The 12580-nt window shown below is 37.4% G+C and overlaps 1 protein-coding gene and 2 pseudogenes across 1 annotated transcript in view; 2 read left to right on the forward strand and 1 right to left on the reverse strand.

Moving 5' to 3' along the window:
• Nucleotides 1-5317, reverse strand: part of Ralbp1l1 (ralA binding protein 1 like 1) — a 42530-nt gene extending 37213 nt beyond the window's left edge. The window contains 2 exon segments of the mRNA XM_056984758.2: nucleotides 2179-2325; nucleotides 5175-5317. Coding sequence (XP_056840738.2) covers nucleotides 2179-2325; nucleotides 5175-5317 — 290 coding nt within the window.
• LOC134481252 (thioredoxin-like protein 4A) lies at nucleotides 214-539 on the forward strand (annotated as a pseudogene).
• On the forward strand, nucleotides 516-7286 carry LOC134481251 (N-alpha-acetyltransferase 11-like; annotated as a pseudogene).
• The last annotated feature ends 5294 nt before the right edge of the window (nucleotides 7287-12580 follow it).

A 12580-nucleotide genomic window follows, 5' to 3' on the forward strand; every position in this document is an offset into this window, starting at 1 on the left:
AATGTCTAGGATAAATAAGATCTTGTCCTGTCCATATTCTTCTAAGAAGACAATGCACCTCTGTCCTGCCCCATGGACCTCGTGGAGTCTTGAACATCGCAGATCAAAACATAAAGCGCGCTGTGCTGGGTGGAGGGCCTGTTGCTCCGGCCCTGTGGGCTCACACGAGGTTAGAGGTAGCTCGCGAGGTCCTGCTGCGCAAGCGCGTTCAAGATGTTGTCCATGCTTCCGCATCTACACAATGGCTGGCAGGTAGACCAGGCAATCCATTCAGAGGAGGACTGCGTGGTTGTCATTCACTTCGGACACGACTAGGACCCCACTTGCATGAAGATAGATGAAGTTCTGTACAGCATCGACGAAACGAAATGGAAGATAGTGAGAGATCTTCCTCATCTTGTATGAGTTCCGTTTGGATAACCCAGGTGTCTTAAAGCAAATGGTGCTGGTGTCGCTTGCGCTCTGTGGCATCCTCTCTGATTCTCCCGAGTCTGATAGACTTTTCTGCCACCAATATGAACAAGTGCTGGGCTCGACCATATGACCTGATAAACATACAACACTGCAACCTGCTCTGCCTGCCCGAGAACTACCAGATGAAGTACTACTATCATGGCCTCTCGTGGCCCAGCTCTCCTACATTGCTGAGGATGAGGTTGGGAAGATTGTGGGTTATGTTCTGGCCAAAGTGGAAGAGGATCCTGATAATGTCCCTCATGGACACATCACCCCACTGGCTGTGAAGCGCTGCCACCTACGCTTTGGCCTGGCCAAGAAGCTAATGGACCAGGCCTCCCAGGCCATGATGGAGAACTTCAGTGCAAAGTATGTCTCCCTGCATGCCAGGAAGAGCAACCGAGCAGCCTTGCACCTCTGTTCCAACACCCTGAACTTGCAGGTTAGTGAGGTGGAGCCCAAGTACTATGCAGATGGCGAAGATGCGTATGCTCTGAAGCGAGATCTCTCACAGATGGCAGATGAGCTGAGAAGGCAACTGGTGCTGAAGAAAGGCAGATATGTGGTTTTCGGTTCCAAGGAGAATCAGGGTAGCACACTTCCTGGTTCCGAAGAGGCCTATCAGCAGGAGAACCTGGCTGGAGGTGACAGTGGCAGTAATGGCAAAGATAGCACTGGTGTCCAAGACAGCTTGCAGGCCTTGGGGTCCGCCTCTTAGGACCTGCTTGAGCAAAACAGGTCCTTGTATTTTAGTCATATTGTTCTTGGGAACCTTGTTCTGCAGTCCTGTGACGCAAATGGCTCTCCTTTTGATGCTTAGCAACCTTCTGCATAACCTGTGTGATCATGGAGGCACACCTGGACACAGAACCTGTTGTGCGGGAGTCAAGGAGGCCTGAGGACTGCCATGCAGCGCCTTTCTTGGCTTCTTCATGCTGCCATCAGATTCTGTTCAGTGCTGTACTGTTTCTGTATATCCTGCAGGTTTCCAAACCCTAGAATGCTAAACAGGAAGTGGGGACAACTTGAGAATACCCCAGCATCCTGCCTTTGCCAGTGTTTATCTGGGTTTTCCTTGGAGTAGAACCGTCAAGCTAGTCCTCATGCCCTCTCCCTTGTGGGGAGTTACCCGCTCTTGCTTTCTGGGGAACTGCCTGGCCTTGCCCACCCTCCTTTTGAAGAAGAATGCTCTCTTTCCTGGTGGGAGACGATGATAGGTTCTGGACTAATATGGGAGCAGAATTTGTAGATCTTAAGGAAATGACAAGCAGAAATTAAACTGCAATCTCTAACCTGAACAAATAAAAATATAAGGAGAACAAAAAAAAAAAACCCAAACAAACAACAAAACAAAAAACAAAAACAAAACAAAAAACCATAAAGCACCTACCTACATGTGGAAATGGATATAATGAAGAGTAGAGAAAATCTAGGATCGTCATAGAAGGGGGAAAGTTGAGTTGGCATCCTGTACATAATCAGACTAAGATTGATTCTATTTTTGCAAACATTTTGGGATGATGAAAGCATTTGGTGAAAGGAGTTACTAGATACACACTCTTCAATGGTCACCAATAGCCATAGCCTGATTATTGTTTTCTAATTGGAGAATATTAGAATGAGTATACTCATTCACTGGGAAGTGAATTACACTCCATTAATTTGACCCACAATTTCTGAAGTTATCATCCTGTGATCACAGGTCCGAACTCTAGGTCTTACCGAAAGGTGGCAACAACATGTCCCATCGGCCAGTATAGGTAAATGGACTTGGAAGCAGCAGTGTTGTCTGACCTGAATGCGTCCACTTCATCACCAATCCACAGGTAAGCCAATGGAATGACATGTTTTATCTTAAATTTTTTATTTCTATAAAGAGAATCAAATATCTGTTAGTTTAATTTGCATTGTAGTTGGTGTTGTGGTAAAACCAAGTTCTTCCTGCCCCAGAGCAAAAAACGACACATCCATTGCTAAATCTAAGCACAGCGGCATTTACAGAAAGCCACCTGTATCAATATTTCTTACCTGGATTTAGTTAAGGAGTAACTATATTGCTTTGTTTTTTTCCCATAATACACAAAGGAAATTATTTCAAGATTTTTTTAATTAATTACATGGAAAAATCTTTCCAGAATAAGAACAAAAATATTGTTTGACTTAATAAAATTAATTTTCTGTTGTCTATCTCCCTGTACTGAAAGTCAATAACCTCATTCCAGTAGCTCCTGTAGAAAACCTGCAAAGTACATATCACACAAGTAACCAAAAAGGCGATCCTTTTTTCCAATAATTTAGCCAAATAGTTAGAATAATGTCTTCCTATCAAGCATTCTGATATTATTAGAAGTGTTTTTAAGAAACAATAATCTTTGAAGCATAAATTTTCTCCTTTTGTCATTCTTTTTCTGAGTAATTTGCTCTCCGAGAATTCTACATTAAAATACAATGCATTTGATGATTGTTTTTGTCAGTTTTTCCTTCCATTCTATCTCCTGACAGATCTCCTCCCCACACTCATGATTTTTTTTTGTATTTTTTTAATGATGGACCTAATATTATCTGGTGCATTTGCTGTGTAAACCTAGGTATTGAACTTTCCTTCAGATACTCGTGAGCTAATATGTGGCTACATAACTGAAGATAATGACTCCCTCTCAAATTCAGGGGACAGAATATCACAAGAATAAATCATGGTTCAAAAATCCTGTATATAAACCTTTAATATTCAAAACATGGGAAGACTAATTGCACTACAAAGAAAGATTCCTCATATAATCTAATGTAACATACTATAGTTAAAATACAAGCCGTCATGCAACATGTACTTCAAGATATACATACACACATGTCTCAACAATGAGATGTTTATATTTACATTTTATATTCACCATTTAAACATATATACATATATATACATATATATATATCTCAAAATTCCCAAGAAATGCTTGAACCTGAAACCTCTAATTCCAATGTCTGATAAGAGATAATCTTCCTTGAAAATGGAAATAACAATAATCACTCCTTATAAACTTGATAAACTTCTTTCCATAATGTGAATGAGAATCTAAAAACAGTTTTAATTACAATTGCAACACGACAGAAGGGACCACATGTACTGCCTTTAAGAAACCAACCATTTCCGTTTCCTTTATTCTCAACACAAAGTTAAGTTTACTTCCTTCCATCAACTACACTTATATGGCAAGTGATCAGTTTATTTCTTTTTACATTTCCGATGAGTTGATTACTATCTTTTAAAATAAAATGTGAAGATTTCCCACTGTGGAAAGGGAGTTGTGTACAAAAAACAAGAAAGATGGACAGATTGACAGACACCCAGTCCATTCTTTTATTTTCAGCCTGCCTCAGACACTAATTACCATTTTCTGTGAAGGAGCTTACATGACTGATCAGGGTTGCCAGAAAAACGTACCCAGTTGGTGTATTTATAATGTATAGAAGAACTCTCACCTGAATATTTTATTTTTCTCACAATCTGTGAAATGGATCTTCTGGAAAATGATTCACTGATGATCAGAAAATTTAACCCCTGTCCCCCCAAAAATGGAATAGACTATTTTATTGATGTCTGTCTGATAAATTTATGTACTTATGAGAACACCACTTAAGATATTTACTTGATAGTATCAATACCAGCATCACATATTCTAGAAGGCTGTGATCATAAGTAGTGGAGATTATACATGATGTGGTCCCAGAAAACATCTCTATGGTCATAATTTCTAATATAACCAAGTACACAGTTTCGTTCAATCACAACAGTTTTCTCTAGTGTCTGCAGAATCACCAAGCAAGACTTAGTGCCAGCAGTTTCCCTTGATAGTGGAGAGATAGAAGCTGCTTCCTGTCTCTTCATGCTAATCTGGAAGCTATGAGGTCAGGAGGCTTACATGTGTAGCCCCTTACGACCAACAATCTTGCTTCTGTAATCTATTTGTAAACACCAAGCAAGAAGGCTCCTGCTTATCAGGAGTTTAATATTTTATTTAGAGAAATGTGTCACTATATAGTTCACAAGGCTCTCATTACCAGTTGTAATACTCCTAAGTTAGTTTTAAAAAATGCTAGAAATGTGGGCACATGCCTGCATAACTGTCTCCTTGGTAGCTTGTCGCTAATCTTTCACCAGATTCAAACAGCAGAGTAGTACCTTAATTAATTAGTTTTTTAAATGTGCCCAAAGAATGTGTCAAAACAAATTGAGAAATATATAGGAGTAGTCCAGTAAACATCAATCCTACTCAAAGAAGTATATGCCACTAAGGAAACTTGAAAATAAGAGAAATCTCCCCTAGGATTGTCAATTAGATTGCTTATCTAATACCAAATACACATTCCTGAAAACACAAATACAAGCAATACTATACTGACTGATTAGGTTATATTTAAGTACTTAGAAACTGTACATATAAATGTATCCATGCATATCTATTATATATGTGTATCTTATGTTAGCTTACATAGAAATAATGTCTAAGAATGAGTAATAAAAAAACCAGAAAGCCATGATTTCAAAAGAGAATAAGGAGGAGTATATGTAAGGATGTTAAAGGACATGGAAGAGGAAAAGGAAGGAGAATGTGAAGTAATTATAATCTCAAAAATAAAGGAAGTCATAAACAGTTTTGTAACTTAAGGCCTTTCCACTGAGTAGCCTCTTATAGTAAGGAAAGCATGATGCGTATACTTACAGTTTACTGGATACCACCAAAATGTCATTGAACAAGGTCAGATATTGTTTCTTTCTTTTCCAGCCTCTTTGGATAACCGCAGCACCTTGGCAAACCACGGTTCGATTTTCTTCTCCTACATCTTCCTCCTTAGTCGTATCCATATTGAAAAAAAACCAATTCTCCTGATGCAGAGCTCCACCTAGAGAACAAGTACTCAGTGGATAAGTTAAAAACCAATGTTCATACTGTATTTCAAAGGGTGAACGGTGTTAAAATGCAGACTAAGTTTTCCAAGCATGATTCTGTTGAGCTATAGACAGCTTTAAAATGTAACAGAAAATATGTCATGGATGAAGGGAACTACTGGGAACATATTGAAGAAGTAGGATCTTTCCAGAAGAGGGACCCTTTTCAGAAGTGTCATGGGAATAGTTTGAAGAAGTGTAGTTGGTAGGATATAGAGCAATGGTTCTCAAACTCTAAATGCTACAACACTTGAATGTAGTTCCTAAACTTGTGGTGATACCCTCCAATAAAATTATTGCATTGCAACTTTATAACTGATTTTTTGAAACTTTTATAAATCCTAATGTAGATATATATTGTGTCAGATATCAGATATGATACTCTGAGAAAATGCTACAACTAAACCTTTGTGAGCTAATATTGTAGATGTGCTGAAAATCATCAGGTTATCTTGATTTAAACCAGTTAGGTCTCTGGGAGAGTCTCAGAATTGCCAGGCGTGGTCCAGCTCAAGATACAGGAAAGAAAGATTCCTTATAGTTATGAACAAAAAAAAAACCAACAAGAACAACAACAGGAAAAATGAAAACAATACAAGCATTCATCAAAAAATTTGTGAAATTGGTCTTGTCTAGCAAAGGTAGACATTTCCCCTGACTCTGGCAGAAGGGACATAATGCTCTCCATTGACTTGTTCATATTAGGATATAAATTTCCATTCGACCTTCTTTATTCTTGAAGGGGGTAATCATACTTGGTATAAATTTAAAATCCCACATCTAGGTTACAGACATTTTCCAACATCCTCATCCCCTTCTTCATTATACTAACTCCTAACATGTGCTAGAACCCCTTCCTCTCTTTGTGAGTCCTTTTCCGTGACCAAGCTATCTCCATTCTCTCTTCTGATAGTCTTCCTTGTCTTTTCCCAGACTTGGTCAAGCCTGTTTCTGTTTTCTATATTCTGAAATTTTCCATGTGCCTCTGAACATTTTTCTCTCTTATCCATAATAAAATTGTTCCCTATAATAAGGGAGTGGCTTCCGTTTTGGTGGTTTCTTTATTGTGCCCTGCTCTTTCAGTTTGGATATTTAAAATATATAGTTACTCAAAGTGACTATAATTCATCCCATAATATATGTTACATCTTTCAAAGAATATGTACAGAAATGGCATAGCTTTCACTTAGAAAGGACTTAAGACTCACATGAATCAAAAGGAGAACAGACAATAGTTGCCATCACACACATCAAGCAATATTGTAAAAATATGTTTAAAAAATAGTACTACCTCAGCTTCATGAACAAAATTTTAAGTTAATGACCATGTCATCAAAGTTGTGCATGTCTCATCTGAGTCAGTGTTAAATTCTGAGCATTAGATTCCAAAGAGCACAATGTGTGTTGGAAACAATAACAATTTCTTAAAAACCAGAGAATTCTTAGATTGTGGGTTAGATTTACCAGTTTCTTAAAATAAAAATCTACAGTCATTGGGGGTGAAGTAATTGGATTTAGCATAAAATAATCCTCACTTCTAACTTGTACAGTTTTTAAAACTTTACAGAAATTTATCTCCTATGTAGCACAAAATATAGCCCTCTCCATGTGATAACTTTGTTTCTGTAGAACATTGGTACTGAATATTGCTACAATGATTACCCTATCAAGAAACCACTGCTGAGTTGAGTTATTTCATATGATCTTGAATAATCAAGACAGAACACTTCATGATACCATAAGTCTATCATGAGAATCAAATTATATAAATATATACCTTTTTAGTAAAGCCTGCGATGAAGAACTTATCAAACAATGTGAAATTTTCGTTTGCCTTCCTGCCTCTAGACACCAAACTGGTGACTACAGTGGCTAGAAAACTACTGAAGTCTCAGGATTCTGTAGTTGTCAGGCTGAAGGACCATTGTGATGTCAATATTCTAAGGCACATGTCATCTGGCAAAGTGACACGTGCATTTCATTTACTCTCCCTGTGGCTTTTAAACATAATTTTTGTACACAGGTGGAACCACAAGTGTTGTAATGAATAACATTTTCACAACTTTAAATATATATATAGATGTAGATATACCTATATGATATAGATGAGCTAGAAGACACATACATGGATGGATAGATAGATAGGATAGATAGATAGATAGATAGATAGATAGATAGATAGATAGATAGATAGATAGACAGACAGACAGACAGACAGACAGACAGACAGACAGATAGATAGAGATAGATAGAGAGAGAGATAGATAGATAGAGAGGGATGGATGGACAGATGGATGGATGGACAGATGGACAGGCAGACAGATGGTTAGACAGACGTGTATAAGAAGATATTGATTTAAAATATTGTGAAATGCATTTGAATCTTCAAAAATTGTCAATTCTTATTTTTTCAACCTAAGGTTCCTTATGAAAAAGGTAGCATGGAGACTTCTTTAACACTGAGAACCTTAGAGCTGAATAGACACAAAATCACAAGGAACTTTAAATTGTAATGTGCTTTCCTGACATAGAATCAGAAACCTTCACACACTTCTGTGAAGTCAGACAGCTTTGAAGGATACAGAGGAGGACACACAGCTATCAATATATAGTAAATTTTATAGAGCAAAGCCTAGATTAATCTAATTAATTTGTAAATTAAAATTATTAACCTAATAAATTAATTAGATTATTATTACTAAATAACTCAAAGTATTTGAACTTATACCCAATTTGTTTGGTCTTAGTCAAGTTTTTTTAAAACAAAACACAGTAAAAAAAAAAAACAGAAGAAATACAAGACCAGCATTTACTTTTGAAATTCTCAGGAAACTTGATTTTCCTAGTTTGTGCCCAAAGATTAACATCCATAGGTTATCTTGTCTAGGCATTTCCTGCCTGTCCAAAGGACTTAGATTTGGTTCCTATTGTTGACTTTTGGTGGCTCACACATCTTATAACCCTATCTTCAACTCACCCTGCATCCTCTTTTGGTCTTCATAGAGAGCTCCATGTGTGCCATACTTTTATATAAAAATTAAAATAATTTATAAAAATATTAGCACTCCCTTAGTCATAGAATATGGTAACATATCTTAAAAGTAATTTAAATGAATTATAATTTTGTACTTTTGTAATTAACTGAAGCTCCACTTAATAAAATACTATAAAGTTTCATAAATTCAGTAATCCTGCCATAACCGGCACATCAGGCATGTAGAAGGACATTCTGGAGTATGGTGTTGATAATGATTATATCAAGAGAAAAAACAGTTAAGTGATGATATAGTCAGCTTATATTAATCTGATTTTGTATGAGAAGTTCAATGGAATATGTCTTCCATGATATGCTGCTTCTGGCTAAATGTAAGAACCTATGTTTAATTCTATATTTTCTTTTCTATCAAGCTTCGGATTACCTATTAGAGATCAATCCCTTTCAAAACAACATTATTTAAAGTCCAGATTTAACCTAATTTTTCAGTAAGTAGGAAAATCTCTGCCTTGCAAAAGATAAATCATATTTTTCCATATAGAAATTATCTCCATGTTTTAAAAGTCTAATTGTGTCTATTCTATACATTCAGTGAAGCTTGGTTATCATTTGCTTAACAGCTAATATCCATGTGTAGGTGATATAGGACATACTTGTCTTTCTGGGTCGAGGATACCTCACTTGGGATGTTTATTTTCCAGTTCCATCATTTGCCTGCAAATTACATGATGCCATTTTCTTTAACAACTGTGTAATATTGGAATATGTAAACTATCAAATTTTATTCATCCATTCTTCTTTAGAGAGGCATCTAGTTCATTTCCACTTTCTGGTAATTGGGAATAGAGGAGCATTAAATATGGTAGAGAAAGTCTCTCTCTGATATGATGAAATATGCTTTGGGTTTATGTTGAAGAATGGTATAGCTAGATCTTGAGATAAATTGATTTCCAACTTTCTGAGGAACCTCCATACTGATTTTCATAGAGAATGAAAAAGTTTGCATATTTTTATTAAAAACCAATTTTTTTATTTTTATGTACTTTGTACATTTGTCCTCTATAGAATGTATTGTTGGTTAAATATCTTTTCCCATTCTGTAGGTTCTTGATTTGCCTAATGACAGTGTCTTTTGTCATGTATATCTTCTTGGTTTAAGGAGGTCCCATTTTTATTAAATTTTGGTGTTAGCACTTTCACTAATAGAGTCTTGTTCAGAAAGCTTTCTCTTCTGTCAGTGAGTTCAAGGTTATTCATTACATACTCTCCCATCATATTGAGTATATCTGACTTATTGTAGTTTTGTTGCATTTGTAGTTGAGTTTTGTAGAGGGTGATAAGTATAAACCTATTTTAATTCTCCTGCATGCAGACATTTGATGAAATCTACCATAGGTATGTAAATTTGTGTCTGGCTTATCAGGCCAATTCTTTTTATCACTGTGTCTGTTTTGTGACAATACCATGCTTTTAGTATATCACAGTGTTTTAGATATCCAGTTTTCTCTCTCTCTCTGTCTCTGTCTCTCTGTCTCTGTCTCTGTCTCTGTCTCTGTCTCTCTGTCTGTCTGTCTCTCTCTCCCTCTGTGTGTGTGTGTGTGTGTGTGTGTGTGTGTGTGTGTGTGTGTGTGTTTACTTTCATTTGAAGTTGAGATTAGTCCATTCAAGATCTGTCAACTGTACTGGAATTTTGATGTTGATCACACTGAATCTAATGAATACTTTTGGTAGAATGACCATTTCTTTTTTTTTCTTGGACATTCTCTTTATCTACATTTCAAATATAATCCCCTTTCCTGGTTTCTCCTCCCCCCAAAAAAACCCTATTCCATCCCCACACCCCTGCCTCCATGAGTGTGCTCCCGCAACCTACCTACCCACTCCCTCCAACCTCCCCAAACTGGCATTCTACTATAATGAAGCATCACACCTTCATTGGAGCAAGGACCTCTCCTCCTATTACTGCCCAACAAGGCTGTCCTCTGTTACATATGCGACTGGAGACATGGGTCACCCCATGTGTATTCTTTGGTTGGTGGTTTAGTCCCTGGGAGTTTTGGGGTGTCTAGTTGGTTGATCCTATTCTTCCTATGAGGTTGCAAATCCCCTCACATACCTCAGTCCTTTCTCTAACTCCTCCAATGGGGACCCCATTCTCAGTCCAGTGTTTGGCTGCAAGGACTTGCCTCTGAATTTCTCAGGCTCTGACAGAGCCTATCTGGAGACAGCTTCTGTCAACATGCAACTCTTGGCATTGCCAATAGTGATTAGGTTTGATGACTGCATGTAGGATGGATCACCATGTGTGGCAGGCTCTGGATGGCCTTCCCTACAGTCTCTGCTCCACACTTTGTGTCTGTATTTTCTTCTGTGATTATTTTGTTCCCCCTTCTAAGAAGAACTGAAACATCCACACTTTTGTCTTTCTTCTTGAGCTTCATGTGGTCTGTAAATTGTATCTTGGGTATGCCAAGTTTTAAGATTAATATCCACTTCTCAGTGAGTACATATCGTGTGTGTTCTTTTCTGATTGGGTTACCTCATTCAGGATGATATTTTTTACTTCCATTCATTTTCCTAAAACTTTCATGAAGTCATTGTTTTTAATAGCTGAGTAATTATCCATTGTCCAAATATACCACAGTTTCTGTATCATTTCTCTGTTGAATGACATGTAGGATTTTTCCCAGCTTCTGGATATTATAAATAAGGCTGATATGAACATAGTGGAGCATGTTTCCTTGTTATATATTGGAGCATCTTTTGGGTATATGCCAAGGAGTTGTATAGCTGGGTCCTCAGATAGAACTGTATCTAATTTTCTAAGGAAATGACAGACTAATTTCAAGATCATTTCTTAAGACTGTTCTAAGATCAAGAGTCGACAAATGGGACCTCGTAAAATTGCAAAGCTTCTGTAAGGCAATGGACACTGTCCTTAAGACAAAATGTCCACCAACAGATTGGGAGAAGATATTTACCAATCCTACATCTGATAGAAGACTAATGTCCAATACATACAAATAACTCAAGAAGTTAGACTCCAGAAAATCAAATAACTCTATTAAAAATGGGATACAGAGCTAAACAAAGAATTCTCGTTGGGGATTTAGCTCAGTGGTAGAGTGCTTGCCTAGCAAGCACAAGGCCCTGGGTTCGGTCCCCAGCTCCGGGAAAAAAAAGAAAAAAGAAAAAAAAAGAATTCTCAGCTTAGGAATTTTGAATAGCAAAGAATTACCTAAAGAAGTGGTCAACATCCTGAGTTATCTGGGAAATGCAAATCAAAACAATCCTGAGATTCCACCTAACACCAGTTAGACTGACTAAGATAAAAATTTCAGTTAAAGGCAGATGCTGGCGAGGATGTAGAGATAGTAGAATACTCTTTCGTTGTTTGTGGGATTGTAAAATGGTACACCCACTCTGGAAATCAGTCTGGAGGTTCCCTAGAAAAGCTCTGGTGGACAGGGGTATGTAAGCCTTCTTTTAGAGACAGAGTAGGAGGAATTGGATGAGGAACCATTGGAGAGTGGACCGGGAGGAGGATAATGACTGGACTGTATATAAAACAAGCCTAAATCAATAAAAGCAATAATAATAAAAATAATAATGAGGAGGAGGAGGAAGAATTGGTGGAGGAAGAAGAGGAAGAAGAGGAGAAGGAGGAGAAAAATAGAAAATCTTCATGGAAAGGGAGTGGTAACCCCATCCAATTCATCTTCCAACTTTTGAAAAAGAATTTTTAAAAACTTTAAAATAGTTGTATTACTACTAGCATTTTATACCAGCCCTTGAGGTGAGGAGGTAGCAGAGTAATTTTAAAGCCAGCCTGGTCTGTAGAGCCAACTCACGTACAGCCAAGATTAAACATTGAAGGAAACCATCAAAAGCAAAAGGCTGGTCAAACTGTACTTGAACAATAATCCATGTCCCAATACTGGAAACCAACACATCTTGACAACATTGGGTATGTGCTTATAACTTTAGAGATAAATATGCAAGAGTAGGGTTATGGAATCTCCTTCTGTGACTTAAACAAGTAAATAACCCCTAGGTTACAGCAGAGGTAACCCTGAACGAAGATCCATAGAGGTCATTGTATTAAGCATCGAGGATGAAGCCTAGATTGCCTTGGAGACTCTAAGATGTTGATAATGTCAAAGTAGTCTTGTATACTTGCCAAA

Source organism: Rattus norvegicus, chromosome 12 (assembly GCF_036323735.1).
Source record: "Rattus norvegicus strain BN/NHsdMcwi chromosome 12, GRCr8, whole genome shotgun sequence".
NCBI lineage: Eukaryota > Metazoa > Chordata > Mammalia > Rodentia > Muridae > Rattus > Rattus norvegicus.